Source organism: Gymnodraco acuticeps, unplaced genomic scaffold (assembly GCF_902827175.1).
Source record: "Gymnodraco acuticeps unplaced genomic scaffold, fGymAcu1.1, whole genome shotgun sequence".
In the NCBI taxonomy this organism is placed as follows: Eukaryota; Metazoa; Chordata; class Actinopteri; order Perciformes; family Bathydraconidae; genus Gymnodraco; species Gymnodraco acuticeps.
In genome coordinates this window covers 1,819,763-1,847,019 of record NW_022990499.1, presented here as the reverse complement: position 1 = coordinate 1,847,019, position 27,257 = coordinate 1,819,763, and the positions used below count along the sequence as shown (strand labels likewise).

General features: G+C 41.0%; 1 protein-coding gene across 4 annotated transcripts in view; it reads right to left on the bottom strand.

Annotated features, from left to right (window-relative positions):
- The window catches only part of tsnare1 (T-SNARE Domain Containing 1), a 359,325-nt gene that overhangs the window by 72,503 nt on the left and 259,565 nt on the right, over window positions 1-27,257 (bottom strand). For all 4 annotated transcript variants that reach the window (XM_034226529.1, XM_034226527.1, XM_034226528.1 and 1 more), the window contains one exon: window positions 461-543. In XM_034226529.1, coding sequence (XP_034082420.1) covers window positions 461-543 — 83 coding nt within the window. The remainder of the gene's footprint in view (window positions 1-460; window positions 544-27,257) is intronic.

The window sequence follows — 27,257 nt, the reverse complement described above, 5'->3', positions numbered from 1 at the left end:
TTTAAATGTCCTTCCAGTGTGTGCTGTGAAGTGGAAATTACAGCCACACCATAAAGCTACAGAGAAAAACATTTTCTATTTAATTTATGTGTGAAGTTGTTGCCTATTAATACATGTTCCTCTGTAAGTCAATATACTTGTTGGATACAATTGCAAATGTATACAAATATTATCTCTGTAGAAGTCTAGCTTAGGGAATTGTAATGTATTTTTTTTTTTTTTTCTGTCTTTACGTACAATTAATTTAACTGAAGGCAAAAGCTAGTATAGTATGACATGAAATGACATCATCTCTGTTATTATGCTAGTGGGGGGAGTGATAAAGCTGTGTATTCTAGTTAGCAAAGTCCCTGTTTGCATGGCTGATCAGGCTAAGCTTCTTGTGACTGCCTAACAAAGCAAAAGCTCAGTCAAGTACAAACAGATCAAAGTGAATGCAGTAAGGGGTGTGTCACTGTACCTGGTATTGGTTGGCCTTCGCAAGCTCCTGATTGGCGGATTCCACGTTGGATGATGCAGTCTGGATGTAATCTTCAATGCTGTCTGAAGAAACAAGGAGCGGATTGATTGTTAATGGCTTTTTCACCAATTTATATTGTGTTCTACATACGCACAACAAAAGGTAGCTTATCTAATGTTGTCATTTTTTATTGTAAAAATGAACACACATGTTGCCTTTCACCTTATAATACCTCTGTGGAAAAACGCACTTTATCTAATGTTGGTTCAGTTTATTGGTTTAGGATTTAATTTTGTAGCAAGGGTTGGAGAATAAATTGCTTTACTTTCATTTGAAGAAATATACAAAACGACTATTATGTTGAGGTACTCCTGGGATTATGTATACACATATAAAAAAAAAGGCAAAATATAAGCAGCATAGGCCAACATGACTTTTAGTATTTTTAAGCTCCAAAAAAACATACAATTCCCATTCTGTCTTTGATTAAACCACCCCTAAATAACCACCAACTTCTTTATATCTTCCTTTATATCTAGCTGGTAACACGTATTTTCTGTTATAAATGTGTAGCCCCAAGCCAAAGCCTAAATGGCTGCTGTTACTATTGTTTGACAAACTATCTGGCTCACTGGTTTCCAGATATGGTTGGTGAGCACATGTACCTCACAATCTTATTCACTGAATCAAATTGTTGTTTGTGTAGATGTCTCAAGCATTCCCAATTTTGACACAAATGGGTCCCCATTTTTCTTCAACCAATGGGAAAAATATAGGGAAAGAAGACTAACATTTACTCTTTTCAGAAGATAATGTCATTTCATTCAGCTGAAGCTGTTATCCAAAGCGACATACAATAAACACAACTACTTGATACAAACTCAGAACCGAAACCTGCAGGTACATTCAATTCAAATAAACCGAACCATTGTAAGGGATGATGCATTAGTTTAAAATAGGCTTGCTCTTTTAAGTACACATTTTTTTATTTTTTTGTGTGAGGTTAATTGGCCAATGTGCATTCGAAACAGGTGTATTTTCAGTCTGCACTGAAAGAAGTGTAGACTTTCTGCTGTCCTGATATCAGTGGGGAGCTCGTCTGTTTTTGCTTTGTGCAAGACTGCACAACGTTTTTATCATCTGTCCCACACGTTTAGCCGATGTTCCGCATTTGATTGACAGTTGCCCGTCTAAAACTTGGCTTTTATCCAAGGCTGTTTAGAAAACAAGAGAGGATTATCACCATTACCTCAGTCAGATGTCAATCAATTATCAAATAAATGTATTTACTAATGGGTGGAGGGCGATTCCCAGAATGTTTTTGTGAAATGTTCCAGAACAATTTTTCAATCGCGCATGGAGGTGATTAAGCAACATTACATGTGAAACTCACAAGAAATGCTCATAAAGAAAATATCAATCTACGGATACATTGCTTATGAAACCAAAAGAAGATACCCAAATGTCCAAACTGTGAAGCACTCACAGACAGACAGGTCACCAGTCTGTGGTAGTGAGCTTGCTTCGGTCATCTTTCCAGACTCAGAGCTTGCAAGAAAAATATGGAAATGTTTATGTTGTTCTGGATGTAGGAAGGACCGGATCCTTTAACAACACCAAACGTACTCTTCTCCAAACTTTATGTCTCAAACTTTTCGTATCATCTTAAAGGTCACCTATTATGCAAAATCCACTTGTCATGTCTTTTATGACACATAATCATGTGTCCCCTCTGTGTGAAGAGATTCTGAAAGTTTCAGGAAAAAAGATTCTCTCACTTTTTGTCCTGATCCATTTATTAAAAAACTGAAAATGAGCTGATCAGATTTTGGCCACTTTATGATGTCATAATGTTTTTTTGGCTTGTGTAACCATTAGCCAATCACCAACCAAGGTTATCGGTTGGTTATTGGCCCCCCACCTTATCACCTGAATCTCCTCCTCGAGCACCATTGTGCCAAATATTTCTCAGAGGGGCGTGGGGAGGGGCTCCTTATTTTCATCTAAAGTAATCAGCACTTTTGAAACAGGGCTGAAACAGAGGGGATTATGGGATGCTACAATGGGTGATCTGTTTGGTGTTTGGAGCAAAACACTTTAGAGACATGTTTTGTATCTGAGAACTATAATATATTGATGAAAAACAGTATAATAGGGGACCTTTAAGTTTAGTGGAAGGACTGACTATGGTTTATACTGTTACCATGCACACAGCCTTGACAACACATTACTTGACAGCCCCCAGCCGTCTGTGTTACCAAGGACTACTGGTCCAATAGTTAACACTGTTAAAACAGCATGGCCTCCTTTAAAGGCTGTCAATACACAGAAGTTAATGGGATGAGACGGAACATGTTTAATGAACTGGACAGTGCAAAATATGTGTTATCACCACATTATTACCCTCATATATTTACAACTGGCCAATAACAGTGAGAGTGCTATTGATTTTGTTGGTGTTGTGAGAGTGGAAAGGCTGCAGCCAGTTCAGAGCTGTGGGTAAAGACTCAGTGTTTCATGTTGTGATGGCCTCTGATAATTACTGCACCACTTGTAGCGATTACCTTTAGAATTTAAAAAGAGCATGAGGTTAGGTGAACAAATTGAGCTGATTGAGTTGAGAAGGCAAAGAAACACATGTTCAGACTAATATATATTTGTTTTGCTAAGTAGGATAATATCCACATATTAACAGAAAACAGACTAAAAGGGTAAAAAGTAAAATGGCTACCTTCATTTTTAAGATATGTAAAAGCTTAAAAACGAAGGTTACTGCAACTCCCAATCCAATCAGCTGCAGCTAAGTAATACATATTAGCATGCTCAAATGGTGAACATGTCAGATATTAAAACTTCTCAGTTTGTGCATGTTAGCGTTGTCCTAATGACCAGGGTATTGTGGTGATGTGAGCATTGTGGTTAGTGCCTCAGTAGAGCCTTATAAACCCACTAACATTAGCTATAACACATAGCATGATATATTCAATGACAATCTGTGTTCAAAATGATTGTTAATTTGCAAAAACTCAAACCATTCATTAAGTTTTGGCTGTTCAGTAGTTAAGGATCCATTAACATTTCCTGAGGATATTCATGGTCCCCAGGTGATGATTCCTTTTGTGATAATGCCTAGAATATTTCGACCGTCAGGAAAACCTGACACTTTTATTGATGTGACATTGAGTTTACTCATAATTAAAATCATAGGTCTGGTTTTCATTCATTGAACACCCAGGTGAAACACCTTTTTTGTTAGGAAATATGAATTCAAACTAAATCAAAATACCATAACAACCGACTGATCTAACAATATAATATATGATAGAAACAATCACAGAGCATGTCTATTCTTGATATCTTATCATCCACAAAAAGAATGCACTGTTCTGATGTCTACACACGGATACATATTTAGCACCACTTTTGTTTAGTAGGGTGCCAAAGTTAGTGTCTGCTTTCTCAACAGACCTTGTTGATTACATATTTAGACTCACAGGCTTTCATTTAGTGTGTCCTTAGCTAGCATGAATAGGCCATAAAAGCACTAATCCTTCCTTCTTGAGCCTTTTCATTTCTTTGTATTATCTGCAGCTTTTGCTACAAACGCCTCTGTTACGACCCTGGGTCGTTAGGTCATTTGTGTTCAGGTTCAGGTTATTTATTTGTACCCGTAGGTAGATTCTGTTTGCAGAGAAAAAGACAAGGGTTCCATCCTGACACTAAAAACAAACACAAACAACAGACACATCTCTAATAAAAGTACAAGTATACCCAGCTCAACCAAATCATAAAATATTTTAAAAACATTTTAAGAAAGAAAACACTAGTACAAACATGGACATTCAAGATTCACAATTAAATAAAAATAGGCATCTGTGTGACGCTCCTATGATGTGTTAATTTGTGCAATAGCTGCTGGGATAAAACTGTTTTTATACCGCTTCCTTCTACTCCTTGGGACAAGTAACCTCCGGCCCGAAGGAAGAAGCTTGAATTCTGAGTGCAGAGGGTGGGAGTCATCGTCTCATATGGAGCTGGATAACCGCTTTGACTGCCTGAGGTACAGGGTCTCCAGTTTTAGCTGTGGCTCACCAGTCAGCCTGCTGGACCACTTTATGATCCGACAGAATTGACTCGATAAAAGCACGATAAAACATGATCATCATGGTTTTGTCAATGTTAAAATAGGACAGTTTCCTAAGACAATACAAACGCTGGTGCCCCCTTTTGCACACAGCTTCACAGTTTGGATCAGAGCTCAATTTTGAGTCAATAATTGTCCCGAGATATTTGTATGATTGCACAAATTCTACTTTCTGATTCTGGATTGTTAAAGGAGAGGTGTCATGGCCATTTCCACTGATCATAATTCCATTGTTGAGGTATACTAAAATAGAAAAATACTGTGCAATTTTCCAAACTCACATTGGTTTCGCATACAGCATCTCTGTAAAGTATGTGTATTCAGCAGTACTCACTTTCTCCACTAAACGGCTCGTTGCAGCTCTTGCCCCCCCCCCCCCCCCTCCCTGTGAGCACAGTGTGCTCCGATTGGTCGGGACCAGTCGGGACGTTGTGAATCGCGCTGAGCTCCGTGGAGGTGTTGTTTCCTTGTTTAGCGATACACAGCGAAACACAGCCAAACTCAACCTGAGCACACACAAAGTCACAGCCGAAGTAAAAACAATAAGTGTGGCTTGATATTGAGTAAGAAAAAGGTTGATAAACGCTATGAGAATGGGTCTGCAGAGAGAATGGGTCTGCAGAGAGAATGGGTCTGCAGAGAGAATGGGTCTGCAGAGAGAATGGGTCTGCAGAGAGAATGTCGCCGCGATCCCAACTGTCTGTTATCAGCCTGCAGCCAGGGAGGAGAAATCAGCAGAGCTGCCTGCACTGAGTGAGTGTGTGAGGAAGTCGTGGATTGGTCAATTTGGACCAATCAGCGGGGGCTTAACGTAACGGCTCCGCGGACACAACGTAACGGCTCCACGGATTGGCCCATTTGGTTCCGGCTACCGCATGACCATATCGCGTCATAGTTCTGGGCGTGGCCACTGGGTGTTCACACGTCACAATGTCCAGGAAGAACATGGAAGAAGGTCAAATAGTTCCAACGAGGCGTTTTGGGGAGGTATTTTCTGTGTTAGAGCTTTACTCCCAACAGGGTGCACTTTGAGGGTTTTGACTCTGCAGTCCATTTACATGCATAAAAACCTTCTTAACACACAAGGGGACGGGTAATAACCGGAAAAGCATGACATGTCTCCTTTAAGACTTCATGTATGTGAGGATGTCTTCTAAAATCAATGATCATGTCCTTGGTGTGTATATGTTTCCCACCTTCTCTCTGTGTGTGTGTGTGTGTGTGTGTGTGTGTGTGTGTGTGTGTGTGTGTGTGTGTGTGTGTGTGTGTGTGTGTGTGTGTGTGTGTGTGTGTGTGTGTGTGTGTGTGTGTGTGTGTGTGTGTGTGTGTGTGTGTGTGTGTGTGTGTGCGCAAGCAGGTGGTGCCCGTTAGCTGATTGGTCCACCTGAGGAGACGGGAGCATTTTAAGCTGCAGCCGTGCAGTTCCTCGGCCGCTCTCTCTGACTCGACTTCTCCTACTCCCAACACACTTGCGTATTGATATATCTGTCCTGTTGTGCTGTGTAGTGATGGCGAGATGAAGCCTCCTGAAGCTTTGAAGCTTTACAGCCTATTGGTTCGCAAAAGGGTTCATCTCATGAGGCTTCATCATGGGCTTAATTTGAACACAAACCCCCCTGTTGGTCAAAGTGTGTAAAACAGGCAGATTGGACATCTCGACAGTGTGCTCTATCTCATACCGAGTTCCCAATGAGTAAAGCCTTAGAATAACTCTAAACAACGAACATTAAATCATATGTTCATGTTAACAATATTGTATTTATTCCAGTTTAATGATTGTGATTGAAAAGCCTAAGGAGGCTGCTACACATTGCAAAGAGGGATTTGTATTCCTTAATAATATTCATAATCTTAACCATGTTGTAGCCTGAGAAAGGCTAAACCATATCAAAGAATACATTATTAACTACATTATCTCATTTAGCTGTAGCTTTTATAAACAACAACAAATACGTATTGTTCAGTCGTTGAACCAGGGACCCTGCGGTCATGAGTCAACTGCTTTCCAGCTGAGCCACAGCACACACACTAAAGCTCCCTGACAACACTGCAACATATTTGTTCCTGTATTTATTCCTACATGTATTTATGCTTGTATCTATTTATACTTATTGTTGTGGAAATAATTATCATAAGACGCCAATTAGTAACATACAGGACAAACCTTGATGTCTGTTTACCTTCTTTAAGGACACAGGCGGCTTAGCCAATAATGTTATTGTTCCCATTCTGTGACCGGTCAATACTGGGATACAGATGGTCTGTGTTGTGGGTACACTGGGACACTTCCTTCTCTGTATTTGTGGACTCCAAGGTGAAATCTTCGAGGTCATAAGTGTCCGAGGCAAGTAGCTCTGTGTTCCCACACTGTTTAGGCTATCTCCTCAAAATATGTTGTTTACTCTCTGCGAAACCAGTTAGATGGGCTGGCAAGAGAGAGGCTCTCCAGAATTGACGTGGCAACTCTACCGTGAAGTCAGAACCTCTGACTCTTGGACTTGTGATGTGAATCCTCCGGCCGTTAACTCCAAATAAACCATCATGTGTTTGACATCAAAGCTACTGCTCTTCCCGTGTCTCCTTCCTGAGTCGGTGACTCCCACTGCATAGCGACACAGAAGTTTCCATTACACTTATGACATGTTCCGACCTCTATATGAGTGAGGGTCTGAGCTCTCTTGATTCCATCGTGTCACCGGGCCCGCCGGGTACAGGAGGGGTAATATGGTTCTTATTATACATCCATTGGTATTATGAGCGTTGTGGTTCAACGGTTCAACCGATCTGAATCGCTTTCTGAAGCAGTCACGTGGTATCGACAGGCAGCGAGACTTTGTTTGTCATCGATGATGTCACTGGCCCAAAACGATACAAGCCTCGATACATGCTTCACAAAAAGCTTCGGGGATTACTCGACACACGCTCCGAAGCCTCGGTGCAATACGTAACATCACTAGTGCTGTGTGTATACTTATACCGGTCCTTTTGCTTGCTGTGAAACCTTAGAAAGAGAAACTACCTTTACCTGTCTTTGTAGACACGCTTTGATTTGTTTAGGAGTGAGAAACCCTCTTTTTGTTTGAACCTTTTTCTCCTGTTTATTGGTAAGAGTAGGTAAGAAGCCTGTATTTTATTTTATTCGTTTTGTTAGGCAAGTTTAAGGAAACTCTGTGAAGACGTTATTTGTTTGGTATGTTGGGGTTGTCTCTCCTCTTTTTGAGTTATTAAATCTGAAAAAGCTGATTTTCTTCCTGTGTCGTTTACCATTTCTTGGGAGTGGGAAGAATTGGGAGAGGGACATTTTGTGCTGCGCCTAGGTTCCCCTAGATCTGGGTGTAACAGCCTCCCCAGCACAATCACATATTATTCATATATGTTGCCACTGCAACAAGAAAGCCTTCAAAAATGGCCAAAGGCAATTTCAGTGCATCTCTTTTTAATGGGGAGAGATCCATTGTCTGTGATGCTCATATTGGATTTCTGATGTGGGATAATGTCGTGAACTCTGCATTTGTCAGAGTCCTCATCTATCTCTCCGTTCGCCCACTTTAGGGGGAGCATGCTGTTTTAATTTACCTTCCATGTCTAAAAGAGCATATCAGTAGTCTTTCAAATGCAAATAACAAAATAGCTGAAAAACTCAGTGCTGTTCGTGCATGTCTGATTATGCTGAACAAGCACAAGATGCAGCAGAATTCACAAATAGAAGAAAGAACCAAGAGTGATGGGAAGAGGCCTTTCATGTTGTTCATGTAACTGAGGCTTTGGCATCTTGAATATATCGAACATAACCAAATTGGTGAGTTTTTATTTTATTAATGAATTCAAACTCCTGCAAGAAGTAGAGTTCCCAGAATATTCCATCAATGCTTCCTTCATTCTGTATATTAAGCTTGAAGCTAAAGGATGTTTAAACATTTGTTGCAATGACCCTGAGAGCTCAATGTAGTGCAACCAGAAAAAACAGATGCATAAAGACCCAACAAAATAAAATGACTAAAACTTCTTCAAGAACTTGACAACAGGCGCATTATTCAGAAAAACCTGTGGCAGATTTACCAAACCAAATATAGATTGCAAAAAAAAATACAGACACACTGTACTGTAGGTCACACAAAAAACTAAAATAAAGGGTAAAACTGTTTTAATTAATTTATTAACAATGAGCTCACGATATTTTGCGTTTCTTTTATCTTTTTATAATCTCCTTGAATAAGATTTCATTGTATCATTATATTAATGTATATGTAAGTGATCGTTACATACAGATATATTAAATATGTATTTTCTTCGAAAGATAAGTCTACATTGATGGATATTTTAATTAGATTAGTTATTATAGTTTTAATATAACAAAAAAAGTACATTTTTGTTCATACAATTCACAGTATACTGATAATGGTGTCACACTTCTCCACCGATCAACAGGAGGCAGTGATGCACCAAAAAACGCAGCAAGGCACCAACAAAGGCATGCAGGTGAACCTTGATGCATGTTTTGCAAATTATTAGGAACAAAACACATTTATTACATTAACCTCAAAGATTCAAATACGTTTTGGTTAAAAACACAGACTGTACACTTACATTCCTATACTGTACCTACATGTTTTAACATTGTAAAAACTGTTATTTGAGCATCAGTTTCACTTACACTTTAACTGAAACGTGTGAGCTAGAGTAAATACAATTTCTTTAAAAAAGTAGTAGACAATATTAAATTCAGAGTGAAATTATTCAATAGATTTAGGAGAAACGTACCAACGGCTGGAACTGTGATAACAACATTACTCAAAATAAACGACAGCACTGATCGAGGTTTTCTGTAACTGTCCAAGTCTGTTCACATTTTCTTTTCATTAACGTCTCTAAACACTGCTAGAGCCCATACCAGGGACGTGTCTCGTTTCTGAGATTCCCCTCCTCGACTCCTATCCTCAAGACTTAGTCCCGCCCACAGGAGAAGCAAGCGGAGGAGCCGAGGAGAGAGGAGGAAGCAGCAGGCGGTTAGAGAAATGAGAACTCCTCTCCTCTGAGCGGTCATTTTTAAAGAGAAGTCCATTAATGATGACAGGAGGCACAGCAACAGATGTGTTCATGACCACTTATATATTTACTTTTAATTCATTCACAGTGCGGTATAATGAGACAATAACAGGCTACAGATGCGGACATATACACACACAAAAAGTTGTATTTACAAGTAGTAGTAAGCAGAGGACACCAAACTAACTGAGACCCGTCTGTCCGCTGCATCTACGCACTGTGCCACACACACCTACACACTGTACCACAAACACCTACAGCTCCTAAAGCATAATCAGGCTACAGCCGTTTTTTATTATGTGAAGCACTAAATGGTCTTAGACAAATATCGGCTCTTTGTTTGTAGTTATCTACTAAACTAAAGCAAATAAAGAGAGTAGGCCTGTTATACTCAGTGATATATATTATACACACTGCTCTGCTTTCTGCACGGACCTCACAGCTGTTCTCACTGCAGGGATGCAAACTCATCAGGTATGAAAAAGGTGACAAGGATCCGAGCCCGCCGACCCCACGGAATATCGGCTTTAAAATGAGGAATAACAGATGATTTTAGCAGTCAGAGCAACTAAAGCAGCAGGTAATAATAACAGAAACGCTAAAGAGTCACATCTAATAGAAATATATAAAAGCATTTATTTTAATTGTGTAGCAGTCAGTTTATAATTTTGGCAGCACTGTTGAGCATTTTGAAAATCTATTGTCATGCCTCTGTGCAAGGCTTAGTCTTTCTATCTTTATAGCCAGTGGTGTAACTAAGTTCATAAACTCAACAAGTACTATACTTGGGTACAATTTTGAGATACTTGTACTTTATTGAAGTATTTAAATGTTTTGCTACTTTGTACTTCTACTCCACTACAGTTCAGAGGTAAATGGTGTACTTCTACTCCACTACATGTATTTAATACCTTTAGTTACTTCACAGATCTGGATGAATGATGTGAAATCTAATCAAGTGTTGAATCAGACTTTAGTTCCACCTGGAGTAAATCCACCAGCTACCCTGCAGTATACAAAGTACTTCAAACTAGCTGCACCTTTACCAGCTTTGAGAACACTTTCATGATCAATCATTATAAAACATATCATATATATTATTCTGACATGGACCAATCTGCACAATGACTACTTTTACTGTCGCTACTTTAACTATATTTTGATGAGAATACTTTTGTACTTTTACTTGAGTAACATTTTGAATGCAGTACTTTTACAACATAGTATTCCTACACTCTGGTACTTCTACTTTTACTCAAGTACAAGATCTGAGTACTTCTACTTTTACTCTAGTACAACATCTGAGTGCTTCTACTTTTACTCAAGTACAATATCTATACTTATACCACCTCCGTTTATAGCCTATGAAAAAATATATATATTAGAAAACGAAGGCTAAAGCTAACGTTAGCAGATAGTGACAATGTATGCTAGTTAGCTAGCTCAACAATTCCTTAAATAATATTGCGACAGAAACATTTTTCAGTTCACATCATGCTCTGCCGCTCCGACAGGGAGCTCTGCTCTGAACACCTGAACGGCCCGTTCTAACAGCTGTTCACCAGCGGTCCAGTCTGTGCCACAGTGACTCCGGACCACACAATATTAACGAACGCACCCGTAGGTAATGTAGCTGCTGAAGCTAGACCCTCATCGCGGAGCAGTAGAGCCTTATTATACATCCATGAGCAGAGCCGACAGGCAGGAAGACTCGAGCACACAGCTCGCGCTTCATTATAATATATTAAAAAAAAACATCATGCGTGTCATGATGGCACATAACAGCTCGCGGCCGCAGATTACTCCGGGTCCCAGACCCCCCCCATACCCCAAAAATATTTTTATTGCAGATCTACATGAATCACACGAACGACCTATTTTGGATTCAAAACGGAGAATTTCGCCGAAAGGTGACAAGTTTGCATCCCTGCACTGTAAACATCGCGTTGCGATGAAAGCAGTTAATAAAATAATATCCAGGGGATGCATGCAGAGCTGTCATTGGCTGAGATAAATCCGGCCGTGCGTCACGACTCTTTGAAACATCTCTGTTCCCGGAAATGCATCCACGAAGGAGCCGTGGAGGACCGTGGAGGACCCATCAGTGTATCCTCGGTTATAGCTCCTCCAGAGAGCCTCCTCGACGCTCGATCCTCGAAGTGCATTTAGAGAAATGAGATGTCCTTCAACATGGCGCGCTGAAATTAATTTCCGGGTCACTACCGGAGGACCGATGAGTCGAGGAGGGGGATTTGATGAAATGAGACACGGCCCAGGTTCCCTTTAGTGTTTACTTCCTGTCTGTCTTCTTCTGCTGTTCCCTTTAGTGTTTACTTCCTGTCTTCTTCTGTTCCCTTTAGTGTTTACTTCCTGTCTGTCTTCTTCTGCTGTTCCTTTTTGTGTTTACTTCCTGTCTGTCTTCGTCTGCTGTTCCCTTTAGTGTTTACTTCCTGTCTGTCTATCTTCTTCTGTTGTTCCCGTTATTGTTTACTTCCTGTCTGTCTTCTTCTGTTGATTTCTCTGAAGTCCAGCTATCTGTCTTTTAACCCATTTATTCTCTTGTTCTCTTTTTCCTTTATTTACTGGGAACAGTTTAGACGTCATGATTCCAGTTTCAAATAGAACAATTTATATTAAAAAAGTATTCCACTTTGTTTTTTGATGGATGGAAACATACATCTAATGGTATAGGTTTAATGTTTTGTGTAAACATATCATTTAATATGTGTTAGTCTTGGAGTTCGATACGGTCCAGGGACAGTCAAAGAAAAACTCATATTAAAAAAGCACTTAAAAAATCTTCTCCAACTTTGGGTTCAGCAATTCATATACATTTTAGCTATTATGATTAAGAAGAGTGTGTTTGAGGAAAATATCACACGTATTCTAGTGTGGATTTGTGGAGAGCCAGTCTGAGGGACCCTGGTTCTAAAGGGTACTAAAAGGGCATCTGCATTAGCCTGACGAAAGGCAGCAGACAAAAGAACACTACAACAAAATGGCAGCAATTAGCAAAAGTTATTGCGGCCCATTCCGTCCAAAAGATCTCACACACACACACACACACACACACACACACACACACCTTTACAACTAACAGTTATGCACCATAAAACTGAATTTAAAGTGTGCATAAAGCATTTGTAACAGCCTTATTGAAGTACATTATTTATTAACCGAGCTCTTTGCTGTTGTCTCTTGTGCCCTAACATTGGTCTTCGCACTCTTTGAACGTAGACACACACACAACTATTCACAGGTCAGCCAAAAAAAGCAATTTATAAGCTTGATTGTTGTCCAACATTATTAAAAATATAAAAACAAACCGCATTGATGCACTTAGTGTCATATCTAACATGAGAAAGGACATATTATTATTATTATTATTATATTAATATTTTAAACTACACATTTTAAACAAAAGTTCTCAATGTATCTGTTTTTACTTCACTATACAAAGTTGTACAGTTCCCAGTAAACAACAGGAAGCACAATTGAACTATTTTTTACTTTTCTGGCAGTGATGGGCCGTCAGGGCCAGCAAGGCCTTTTCTGCTGGCCTAAACTATATCAGAATCCATGACTAATGTTTAAAAAAAATGTTTTTCATTAATATGTATTAAATTATTTCCTATAGTCTATTCTCTTCATTGTATAGCTTTTCTGTGTTGCACTTGGTTGTGCTGGGTCCAATGATGGTTGTTAATGTTGGAGCTTTTTTATCCAATCATATGTAAGTCAGAATGTGTTGCTGGGCCAAAGGAAGAGGCCTTCAGAATCAACAGTGCGGGCGCTTGTAGTTTAAAATGAATGGCAATGAAACTGTTGCATTGACCAATCAGATTTCCAGTTGGCGGAACTTGGACCGGAACCATGGCTGCTGGGACCGGAACTGGGGCCGGTACCATGGCTGCTGGGGCTGGAACCATGGCTGCTGGGGCCGGAACTGGAGCTGCTGGAGCACGGGCTGGAATCTTGGCCTTGCATCTCCTAGAAGCCTTTTGGAGGCTCCGTGGACCTCCCAAGGCCAGATCCCAGGGAAGTGTTAAATGCTTGAGTCAGGCTTTCAGGGCTGCTCGTAAAAGTCTTAAGCCACTCAGGCAACAAGCTCCTGAGCCAGGGCTTGCTGGCAACCTCCTGGAGTGCCTCCTTCAGGGCAGTCTCTTTAGCCAGTCCAGATGAGGCTCCCACCAACGTATAAAAAATGCACTGAAGAGAGTACTTGAGGTGATCCAGCTCTTGAGCTAACAAAACAACTGCTGAGTCCATAAGTGGTCGGATCGTTCTGTCAGGGTTTGGGGTAAGACAGGACCCAGATGCAGTTTAAGGAGAAGCGGGTTTCAAACAAAAGCAAGCTTTAATTAACAAAAGCTGTGGCATGAGGACAAGGACAAAAAACAACCAGGAGCGTGACAAACATGGAGGGTGACAGGAAAAACAACGATCCGACATGGAGCACAGGGAAGACAAGACTAAATACACAGAAGAGTAATCACAGGACAAGACACAGCTGGGGAGGCAGAAACACAAGGGCAACAGGGCTGCGTCTCACTTCTCTTATTTTTCATTTCCTCACTCCTCGGTCTCGGTATCACCGGAAGTTGATTTGTCAGCGGCATCTTGAGTAGCGTCCCAGTGGCCTTATTTGTGCCGCAGGACCGAGGAGCGATAACGGAGGAGCGATAATCGAGGAACTACCAGACCATCCTCCGATGAAATCCTCAGACACTCGCCCCGCCCCCTTACTGTGTATCGCTCACTGATTGGACGATGCAGCGCATGCACTGATCTGTTGTTTCTTGACATGAGAGCAGTTTACCAGCGGAGTGAAAATAACACATTAAACTCACTGGAGTCACTCGTCAGTTTATACAGTGTTTTGTTTCAATTCATGTATCATTTAGTTACAAATATGTGATATATCTGAACAACAAAGTGGTCAAAAATAATTTTATTCATCTATTGAAAACATTTTCATGATCGCTTTTTTCGTAAATACATTTTAAGAATGCATTTATCTTTTTGAGAATGTGTTCTTATTTTATTTTATTTATTTTGGTCTACAACATATAATACAAGTGTTTATGTCAGTAAATGTGTACTAACAGAGTCGGGGGTGTTTGTGACAAAAACGGGGACAGAGCTGCTGTCAGACGATCAGCTTTGCGGCGTCATCACAAACGGACATCTTCACGTGGCGCTCCGGAGGAAAGGATGTCCCATTGCTCTTGAAACTAATTTCCCTGCTTCTTCTCCCTTCTCGTGGTTTCCTTGCGTCTCTCCATGCTTCCCTGGTGGGAGGGACTAGATCAGTGGTTCCCAAACTTTTTGTTTCCAAGGCACACCAAAGGACAAGTAAAAATCTCAAGGCACACCTATTGTGCAAAATAGCCCTTATAACACGTGTTATCACTCATATCATGTAAAATATCTGTAAATGTGCATAATTATTTACTAATGCCAAATAAAATGTGACAAAGACAACTATATTACTCATGAAATATTTATTAACGAAATATTTCAGAAATTAATTTGAAACTTTATCAAATTAGGCTTCATCAAAGCAGCAACACACTCATTTAAACCAGACAGGTCACAAAATTAAAAATGAGGCAAAGGAAACTCAGCAGAAATTCAGCACAGAGAACTGTCAATGCAAGGAAGCTGCATTGTCCATGGTCCTGAACTACACATTATAAATGTAACATTTCAGCAATCAGCATTGAAACATGTGCTATTGTAAATATTTTTGCCGACTTACAAATTAGTGAGATACATGTGAACGTACAAATTGCACATGCGTGAGTGGCAATAACTTTCCTTACCAGCAGGCGGCGGTAGTGTGTATTTGTTATTCAAAACAGGCAACAACCGGAAGACAGAGAAGAAGAACAGACTACGTGATATAAACAAACAACAAATAACGTGTGCGGTAGCTTCACCTTAGCATGTGTTCTTTGCAGGTGTGTGTTGAGGTTTGACCACGTGGTGTTTACAGCAGTGGATAACAGCTTCTGGCCTGGACACAGTTTGCACCTCACCGTCACATTCCTGTCTATTCTTCGGACGAACTCAAAATAATGGGCATACCTCCACCCCTCGAGAGTTATCGCTGACTCAGCCATGTTTATGCAGCACTGCACGTGGAGATGTGGACGCGCAAGTCGCGCAGATTACGTACATATAAACCTACAAAGTACTGATATAGTAAATAAAAAAATTATTATTTTTGTGTAGTTGTATATTGCAATAATAACAATGTATGGTTGTCACAAAATCCCACGGCACACCAGTGTGCCGCGGCACACCGTTTGGGAACCACTGGACTAGACGCAGGGAAAAGACGCAAGTGAGGGACGCAAGGATTCCATTTAACCGAAGTGAGATGCAGCCCAGGTGAAAAAACGAGACAATCAGACACAGGAGGTCAAACACAGGAAGGAAGACCAGACACAGGGAGAACAGAATTTCAAAATAAACCCATAACTTAAAGGTGGGGTAGTTTAGGAAACCGGCTCGAGATACACTTGTTATATTCCATGGAATGCTCTTTTCCGATAGCAATGAATTAGGGGTGTAACGGTTCACAGAAGTCACGGTTCGGTTCGTACCTCAGTTTGGGGGTCACGGTTCGGTACGGGTTCGGTACAACATGAAAAAGCAAAAAAAAGTCCCAAATGCATAATTCCAGGTTTGTTATTTATTTTTGAACAGTAGTGCAAGTTTCAGTTTAAAAATAAGGAACTCTGACATTTTGAATAAATAACTGTATTAAACAGTTAAAAACAAACCACAAACAGTACCACACACACTCAGATGGCCATATTATCTATAATGGCTGATGTCAAACAAAAAGGTTTCATCAAGCTGTAAAACTAAAAAGAATGTCTTGAAAATATGACATCATAAATAATAAGAAAGTGTTTCAAGAGCGCAAAGTCGTTGAAAAACATATGCCAAAAGCTTCCGTTATTTATTTTGGTCTCACGGCTTTCATGTCTATTGGTTTATTAAAAACAGCGGGGATAAGCTGTTGAACTGCTGTTGTCTTTTGCCGAGCTCCGGTGATTGGCAAATCTGGGTGATGCCTTCTGATATGATTTAGCATGTTTGGCGTGTGTTACCATTAGCATACCGCACCGCTGTCTAACAACGCCGACACACGGTCCTCGTCCGATCCACCACTCGCACACTTCATCGTTATTGTAGTCCACAGGGAACCCGAAATGTTCCCACACAGCTGATTTAAAAGAAGCAGGTGGGTTCTAGCTCCTGTGTGTTATCTGCAATCCCCATACTAACTTTTCTTCTTCTTGTATTTTGTTCGTTTTGTTGTTGTGTTTCTTCTTGTTCTTCATTTGTTGTTTAAGGGCAGCTGGCAAACAGCTTTTAGGCGCAATACCGCCCCCTGGATTATAAATAGTGTAATGGATACTGCCCTGACATGACAAAGGCGTATTCGTCGTGTGACTGCATATGCCGAACCGTGACGGTACGGGACGAATACGGATACCGTTACACCCCTACAATGAATATCTTAAGTGCTTTGACAAAAAATCCATAAAGAAATGTCATCTGTGGAAGCCCGGCTAAAGTAACTGGATGGCCTACCTGCCTGTCAGCCTTCCATCTGTGCACAAACTTATCTCGTGCCCTCATTGGTCATGTGTGCGTTCGTGTATGTTGGAGGAGGGGCTCTGTAAGGAAGTGGCAGATTTGTTCCGGTTGTGTATTTTCAAATTCTAGCACACTCGAGCTGGTTTCGCCAAAATTACCTACCCCACCTTTAAAGATCAAATGCAAAGTTTTTTTTATAATTGCCAGTAAAATCGAAATCATATAGCTACAACACTATCTAAGATATTGCAGTATTAAAATCGGAGATAATATGCGTCTGGCAATGCGCAATATTTATTTTGTTCAACCCCCAACACCAAGTCCGACGATTTATTTCTCAGCCGCTCGTCTCCGCAAGATGGCGTCGCGTGACGTCAGAGTGGCCAAACATATTTCCACCTGGCTTATCGCTCACAGCTGCTTCCGCCGATAGTACAACTTAGTTTCGTTATCATGTCTGATTCTGAGTAGACTATAGACTAAAAGCTTTAGGAATCCAAACTATAACATATAATAAGTACCCTGTATCAAGATTGATGCAAAACAAGTGAAATTTGACCTTTTTAGAGAGGTTTAGAAAAATAAAGTCCAGGCGACCTCTGGGTAATTTGGGAACCATCAGTTCCATTTGAACTTTTTCACTGTAAAAATCATTTTATTACTTTGAATTATCACTATAGGTATTCATTCCATCCAAATACAACTGTTGTGAAAAAAAAACAAAACATACTCTGTTATCCTCTTAGCCTCACGGACCCGAAATCGCGTCATTTGCAGGAAACGACGTCTAAGGAACCTTAATATTTAATAAACTATGAATATTTTATATCCATATAACGGGAAAAAACTAATTTAACTGATCTTTTTCGTTTATTTAAAAAAAAAAAACACACAATGCTAACAGTGAGCCTCTGAATTAGCCCTGAGCGAAAAATGCTAACCTATTACTGCACCGAAAATCACTCCTGGCTCCCTTATTACTTATCCTAGCTGCACATCCAACACATTGTTTATGATCGTAAAGACACAGAATCTAACGGTGCCCACTTCAACACTGAAAGATACAAACTCGCGAGGTTATCAACAAAAACGTACATCAAAATAAGTGACGCTTGGTACTAACATGAGCTAGGCTTACCTTCCTCTTTGTCTGGTCTAAAATGTCATTCAAACGATAAAAACGATGATGTAGTTAATCCATAGGTTAATATCCAATGGGGCTGTGTCCCCTTTGAAATGTTCTGATAATCTATAAGCAATACAACTGCAATTCCGTTATCTGCTGTCCGCTCTGTGCTCCGTGCGCTTTGAAATCGAATCAAAATTTGTTTACCTCAATTCTTTGGCGTTTCTGCATTGCCCGGCTCTTTCGTTCTTTCGGTTGTTTTTTGTGCTCAAATATGGAGGGGACGGCTCCGGGTTTCAGCCTCCGATGTACTTTAAATGCTTCTCCACCAACAGACTTGACGATGGCAGGATCAACATCGTATGCATCAGACGCGAAGTGGTCAGAGCACAACTTGCTCCATTTTGTCGGCTGCCAGCCAACACGATTCACTAAAATAATCCAATTTCGGCGGATGATTTTGTCTTGGGGAAATGAATGAAAAATTCTCCCAGATCCCGCACCGTTCGTACATCCGAAAGCACAACAATAACCCATGTTTTGCATGATTTTGCGGATATAATTCAGAGTTTTCTGCACCAGTCATGAGCGAAAAACACAGCTGACATGTGAACAGCGCACGAGACTGCCGAGTCGGGATATTTGGCCCAGAGACTGTTTGGCCACAATGACGTCACGCGCGCGGAGGCTCCTGGGAATGACATGTCAGAAATTCAGACGGCTTTGGGTCGAGTTTTGTATCAATAAAAAGCTTTTTTTCGGGTGTATTATCTCGATTTAAATTAAATAAAAAATACAGGCAGTCTTAAAAACAACATTTCTATAAAAATGTAACATATTTGGAAGCTTTGCATTTGACCTTTAACACACAAAACTCAAATCATGACATATGGTTAGGGGTGTAACGGTATCCGTATTCACGGTTCGGCACATGCAGTCACACGACGAATACGCCTTTTTATATGAGTGGGACAAAAGTCTGTCACTGACTCAGGGCAGTATCCACTACACTATTTATAATCCAGGGGGCGATATTGCGCCTAAACGCTGTTTGCCAGCCGCCCTTAAACAACAAATGAAGAACAAGAAGAAAACACAACAAAACGAACAAAATACAAGAAGAAGAAAAGTTAGTATGGAGATTTCAGATAACACACAGGAGCTAGAACCCACCTGCTTCTTTTAAATCAGCTGTGTGGGAACATTTCGGGTTCCCTGTGGACTACAATAACGATAAGAGTGGTGGATCGGACGAGGACGGTGTGTCGGCGTTGTTTGACAGCGGTGCGGTATGCTAATGGGAACACACGCCAAACATGCTAAGGCCCTTTCTCATTTCTCTAACTCCCCTCCTCGACTCCTATCCTCAATACTTAGTCCCGCCCACAGGAGATGCGAGCGGAGGAGTCGAGGAGGGGAACCGAGGAGAGAGGAGGGGAAGCAGCAAGCGGTTAGAGAAATGAGAACTCCTCTCCTCTGAGCGGTCATTTTAAAGAGACGTCCATTAATGATGACAGGAGGCACAGCAGTCCTCTGTCTGATGGACAGATGTGTTCATGACGACTTATATATTTACTTTGATTCATTCACAGTGCGGTATAATGAGACAATAACAGGCTACAGATGCGGACACACACATACACACACACACATACATATATGTATATATTTATATAAATATATACAATTTCAGAATCAAACAGAGCACTCTCATAATAACGTAACACTATCAGAGACTGATATATCCCCCCCCCTCTCCCCTCTCTGGTCGCTACAATGAGGAAAATAAATTACGGGCCAAAAGTTTTATTTACAAGTATTAAAAGTAAGCAGAGGACACCAAACCAACTGAGACCCGTCTGTCCGCTGCATCTACGAACACACTGTACCGCACACGCACACCTACACCACACACACGCACCTACAGCTCCTAAAGCATAATCAGGCTACAGCCGTTGTGTATTTTATTATGTGAAGCACTAAATGGTTTTAGAAAAATATCGACTCTTTGTTTGTAGATATCTACTAAACTAAAGCAATGTAACGGAAAAACAACTAAAGAAAAACTAAATAGTAATAATAATAAAATGTCTGATCAAAAGTGTTTGGTCACTGATCTGTTTTGTAAATGTGATTTCTGTATGATTCCAATCGCTTTTTATAGTCAAAATCAGCAAATTTGCAGAGCTCCTCCGCTACAACTACGGGTAGCGATGAGAAGTGAGGCAGGGACGAGCTCTGCCTCACGTAAGCCCACAGTAACTGGCTGGAGCGCGGGCACTAATTTAGCGCGAGCACTTATTTTGTGAGCGCGCTCAAGCCAGTTACTGTGTGGTGAGGTGAGGCACAGATGAGCTCTGCCTCACCTCAGAATGCGTCACCCCACAGAAACTGGCTGGAAAGCGGGCCCTAAGCGCATGCCTGCACCATCTCACTGTATGTCACCAATGTAATGTTTGTAGATCCCTTTATTACATTTATCCTCGCCATCCATAGTCTCTAAATAACTTATTTCACGTATATATGATATTTAGGCTCGCTGGTCTCATCATACAACGGCAATGAAAAAAGCACCAGGGGAGGCAGCCATAACCTCTGCCGCACTGAAGGGGGCGCAAGTGAGCCCACAGGTTCTTGTTGCGACTGTTATTCTACGTTCTTATTATACATCCATGCGGTAGACGCGAACAACAAGCTAGACTTTTGAAACTACAGGAAGATAAGGAGGACTTTTACAAAAAAGTAAAAGAGATTGTTGTCCAGAAGGATAGCATGGACTTCATCTTCAAATCAAGGTAAGACCACAAATGCAAATGAAATCTTACTAAGAAAGAACAATCCAATATTTAAATTGTGGGTAGGCCTATCCTTTTGTTGAACGGTCTGTTTAAAATGAATTGAAGCATCAGACTAAAAAAGCTTTTGAAAATAACCGAATATTTCGATTAAGGTCAAAATATAATATTTGTAAATCTGACTCTGAAAGAGTCAGTGCCTCACCAGCCATGAACCTCACCGCACGTCACTGGAAAGGGCCTATATCATATCAGAAGGCCAATCACCGGAGCCCGGCAAAAGACAACAGCAGTTCAACAGCTTATCCCCGCTGTTTTGAAGAAGCCAATAGACATGAAAGAGCCGAGAGACCAAAATAAATAACGGAAGCTATTGGCATATATATATATTTCAACGGCTATGCGCCCTGGAAACACTTTCTTATTATTTATTGTTGTAATATTTTTAAGACATTCTTTTTAGTTTTGAAGCTTGGTTTGTTTTTAACTGTGTAATACAGTTAAATATTCAAAATGTTAGAGTTCCTTAGTTTTATACTGATTCCGAATGAATCCCAATAGGGATGATTGTTTGAAATTTTTTTTTAATATTTAAATATTTTTAAATAAATACAATTGTATTTAATATAAACTTGTTAAGCCGAGCAGCGCAGGCCATAACCGACGGACCTGTGAAGCTTTACAGGAGGCGCTTAGATCACTGGAAGACAAAGTTGGTCGCTGTGTTCACAGACGGGGCTGCTGTTAACGTCGGTATGTCCAACAGAATTGTACCAAACCTACGGAAACTGGCTCCGGAGGGAGACTCCCCTGTGCACATTCTGTGCCCCGCACACACACACACACTGGAGAACTGCGCAAAATCAGCTGATCACAACGTTCACCCTCTGTGGTCAAGCTGCTGCAAAACACACAGCTGCAAACTTACTCAGGGTGTTAATGAAAGAGTTTGAAATCAGACAGAGGTGGAAGAAGTACTCAGATCTTGTGTAGCAATACTCTGTTACAAGTAAAAATCCTGCATCCAAAACGTTACTCAAGTGAAATTAGAAATGTATTATCAAAATATAGTTAAAGTACCAAAAGTTTTTTCAATTTCAGAATAAAATTCTGAAATGTTTTCAATTTCAGAATAATGTGCTAGTGGAGCATGAGCGCCGGAGCCTCGCAGCGGCGAAACTGTGGCGCGCTTAATTGCGTCGCATTTGCGCATAAACTGAAGTGCGCCGCATTAGCGCATCAGTCTTTTTTCCTACCATCTAGACCAGGGGTTCCCAACCTTTATTGTGCCAAGGACCGACAGATACATTAAAAAAAAAATCGCGGACCGGTTGTCAATTTTAACTGATTTTAATATTTACTCACCACCAGCAGGCAGCAACAGAGGCTAATTGTATGTAACAACCTGAACAAATACTATAACAATATGCATCCAAAACATATTAATGTTTGAAAAAGAACCGGTGTCGTTTTTTGATTTTTCTGAAAAACGGAAAACCAAAAAAACCGACGTTATTCAGTTTTTAAACCAAAACGGGAAAACAGATAAATCAACGTTTTGGTTTTGTTTGTATGATTTACGGATAATCCAGTGATGGGAAAACGAGGAGAAGGAGAATTATGAAAGAGGTGTGTGTGTGTGTGTGTGTGTGTGTGTGTGTGTGTGTGTGTGTGTGTGTGTGTGTGTGTGTGTGTGTGTGTGTGTGTGTGTGTGTGTGTGTGTGTGTGTGTGTGTGTGTGTGTGTGTGTGTGTGTGTGTGTGTGTGTGTGTGTGTGTGTGTGTGTGTGTGTGTGTGTGTGTGTGTGTGTGTGTGTGTGTGTGTGTGTGTGTGTGTGTGTGTGTGTGTGTGTGAGACACTGGAATTTGTTTTCAGAAGATATTATGATAGTAACGTTCGTTCCGGTGCATGTCCGACAGCATTTAGCACTACATCGCGATTAAGATTAAATTAATCTATTTTGGGAACACCCGCATATAGGCTACCTATGGAGTTAGCCAGATGTGTGTAAATTACTGTTCATGGTCATTTGAAAACAAATGCCAGTGTCGGACAGACACAAACACACCGAACACACAGAGCTGAGCTGAGCTGAGCAGAGCACATACACACACACATCATGCGCCTTGGTGACTGGACATCTCCTTCATAAAACTAATAAAAGGGGGAGTAATCGGGCAGTTCGATGTGTGTAGAGATGTGTGTAGAGGTGTGTGTGGTTAACACGTAGCGGCCTGCAGTCACTCGCTGTTCTGATGAAGGTAAACACATTGAAGGCGGTGCGTAAAAAGTCACAGCTCTCGGCGCGCTGCAGCTGCACTTCTCAGAGGCGGAGTCTACGTCCCGCTGCCTCCTGACCCCCAGTTTCCACCGGGTCCGTCTGCGCCGTGTTACGTCTGCGCCGTGTTACGGCTGTGCCGCGGCGGTCGTAAGGATCGCGGCCACTCTAGTCAATGGGTGCTATTCCACCACACGCGCCGCGTTACGGTTCAGACGCGTCCCAGAAGTGGCTCGGCGCAGCGCTTGTCTAAAATTAGGATGAATCCTATTTTGCCGCGGCGCAGCCGTAACATAAGGTCGGGCAGGCAGCCCCCCCTCGCAGGAAGTGGAAAGGTGAGCATCCGGGCCAGGCCCATCCCCCACATATACTAATTTAGCAGACCCCCCTCCTTCATCACAACACATCCACTATGATACGCACAATGGACGATGAGGTTTTCATCATGGAAGTGGAAAAACACACTATTTTATATGATGTAACCAATGCTTACTACAAGGACAACATCAGAAAGGACAAGGCCTGGTTTTTAGTCGCTGCAGTTTGTGGAGTGGAAGGTAACAACTACATATTAATGTTTTAAAGTTAATTAATACTTGTAGGTACAGTACAGAGCCATTCAATAAACACAATTTAAACAGACACAAAAATAAAACATTTAACTACGTAGCCTACTTACTTTCTTGTAGAAGTACAAATGTCCAGGATGCCCGAATCAATAACAAAACTGCGAGCCTGCACGCACGACGCTACGCTTCTGAAACACTTCTGGGACGCGTCCGGTGGGTTATGGCGCTAGAGGAGGTCGGACCAAAACCGCGGCGCAGCCGTGACGCAGCGCAGCGCAGACGGACCCAGTGGAAACTGGGGGTTATGCTGCCTGCAGCCATTTCATGAAGTGAAGGAGGTTTTCCTTCTATAAAACAGCTGTGGCAGCAGATACCATGAGAGTCCCGGACATGAATTCATAGATCAAGGCAGACTGGTTTACTATCCTGTTTTGCCAATCCGGTGCTTAAACAAATAGCTCTACACCCCTGGCCGACATGTCCTTAAAATGAAGTCCGAGTTTGAAATATATTACATTACATGTCACTTATTAGACGCTTTTATCCAAAGCGACTTACATACTCAATACTGAGGGCAATCCCCACAGGAGCAATTTGGGGTGATGTGTCTTGCCCAGGGACACAACGACATGCTGACTGCAGTGGGGTTTGAACCTGTGACCCCCTGATCCGAACACCAACAAACAACCCACTGCACCACATGCCTCTCAAATAATGTATGCACTGCCATTTCCCCACATAAACATAACAGTCTGCAATTAAACAGTTGTCTCCTGTACGCTCCTCCTCTTACTTGGCGCACCGGTAACTTTCTCGTGCGCACGAGAGGCTGAGACCTTAGGCTGAGCCGCCAAATCCCTCGGAACATCATAAAAGCCATTTTTAACAGTTTTCTAGTGAACGTTTAACCAGGCTACTGGATGAAATAATATGACTGGTATAGGTGCGAAAATATTATGATAAAATATCATAATACCGGTCCGCGGACCGGGCGTTGGGAACCCCTGATCTAGACAATTCCAACAGCTCTTAACATGGCTGCCACTTGGTTCTTCCGGGTAATTTCACTCCGTATGGAACCTTCCTAATCTAAACTGACTATTCGACCGCAACCCAAGGAGCACTGCAAATGGTATTACTGGGAGTGCCTGATATTCTCTTCTGATCGACTTGGTGTTAGGAACCATAAAGGGTTTGCAAACTTTAGTTGTCTAGACTCTAACCAAAACAGCAGCAAGACACAAAAGCACGGCTGGACACGGTGCTTTTGAAAACTGTTGGGGAAGCCCGAGTGGATCTACAGCTTAACAAACAAGTGCACAGCGAAAGGCTCCACAATGGTTTTGTCATAAATACGACTGGACAGACTGGACTTTCAGCATTATCCTCCATGGTGATTGAACAGGACTTATTATTGCAACTGAAAATTCAGATCATCTGTACAACAGTCATTGAACTCTTCTTGAGGAGAGAAAGGAGGATGGAGTTTGTGTAGAGATAATTTAACGTATTGGTGAGTAAAGGCTATAATGACTTTTTATTATTTTATTAAGTAAATATTGACAGTTACTGTTGGTTCAGCAGTAATTACATTACAGTAACTACGCTCAAAATGATCTTGTTACTTACGATACTTTTAAGGTCTTCGACTATCTCCATAATGGGAGGACAGAAAAATAAATCAAACGTCCCTTTTCGCGTGCCACAGACCAGGGACAGACCTGTCTGTGATGCAACTCCCGGTTTTACTGCGTTTCTGTATAATATTAATGGTTTCTATAGCTGTGACGTCATAAATACAATCAAATACGATTATTGGCACAATCATTTTTTTCATTATCTTTACATTTATCTTCAGATATAAATACAAATGTAGATACTTTTTTTCATCCGAAATATTTGAACATGATGAGGTCCAAAGTTACTTTACTATGATAAACCTTTGTTGTTTAAATTACAATGTACATGTACAATGTACAATGTATATGACCTGGAGAGCATTACAAGTGTCTTGTTGCCGTTTACAAGCTGGAAGTCTATCCCACTCCTCTCCCAGATCACATGACATCACTGCTGGCCTGTTTAAAGAACACTATGCTTTTAAATGCCTTGGTAAATCCTGATTTCATAATTTATTATATATAATAGGCCTCTAGTTTCAGAGGGCACACACCAAAACAGTTTGGTCTGTTTTGAATGGTGTTTTGCTAACGAAACTAATGAAGTGAACACACACTGTCAGTACACAGCGGTCAGAGAATGGCATGGTTGGAAATAGCTTGGTGAACTTTTTTTGTTTGCAGCTAATGGTACTACACACACACTGATCTGTGCATCCCACTGTGCAGCAAGAAGCAAAAACACAGACACCATCTGTATAGTTATGTCATAATTGCCAGTTTAACAACTGCAAAGAAGCAGAAGCTAGTTAGCTATCTTCGTGTCTTCAGGTAGCTGCTCTGTACATCATAGGGGTGTAACGGTTCACAAACATTTTGGTTCGGTACGTACCTCGGTTTTTAGGTCACGGTTCGGTTCGGTACGTTTTCGGTTGTTAGAAATTAAAATCAATGTTGGTATGGCGTAATTTGAATTAAATACACTATTTAATTTAAATCAGTTTTATTCTGAAAAACCGGAAGTTCAATAACTATTAACTTAATACTTTTATTCTGAAAATATTCACTTCCGGTTAGCATTAGCATGTGGTGAAATGCTGCATTTTCAAACCATGAATTAAAGGTGAAATTACATGTGATGTTGTACACTGAGCACACTGGGTTTAGCACTCATTTATTACCGCTGAATAACGTTTATTAGGGAATGTTTAAATAACCACAGACACCAGAATGATATAATTTAACAACAGAAAAAGGCAGGAATTGCATTGGACCCGCCCCCGACGACGCCGGCCAATAGGAGAAGACCTCCGATGACAACAGGAAGAGCAAGCCAATAATTGACCTCTTCCACCTGCTGACCTGGACCAAGCCCCCAGGAAGTGCGCCGGAGTCTGATGAGAATATTCGTGCTGGTCAAACGGCGGTACTACACTTCCTTTTGGTTGCTGGGCCCGGAAACACTTTTTCCCATTGACTTACATTGGGAAATAGTGGTCTGTAACTCGTTGGATAATTTTTTTTAAACTAAATAAACTACCCAGTATGAACGTTTGTATAGCCCTTATTAAAAACATTCGTTCCTCAAGTTGTAAAAATGTGCT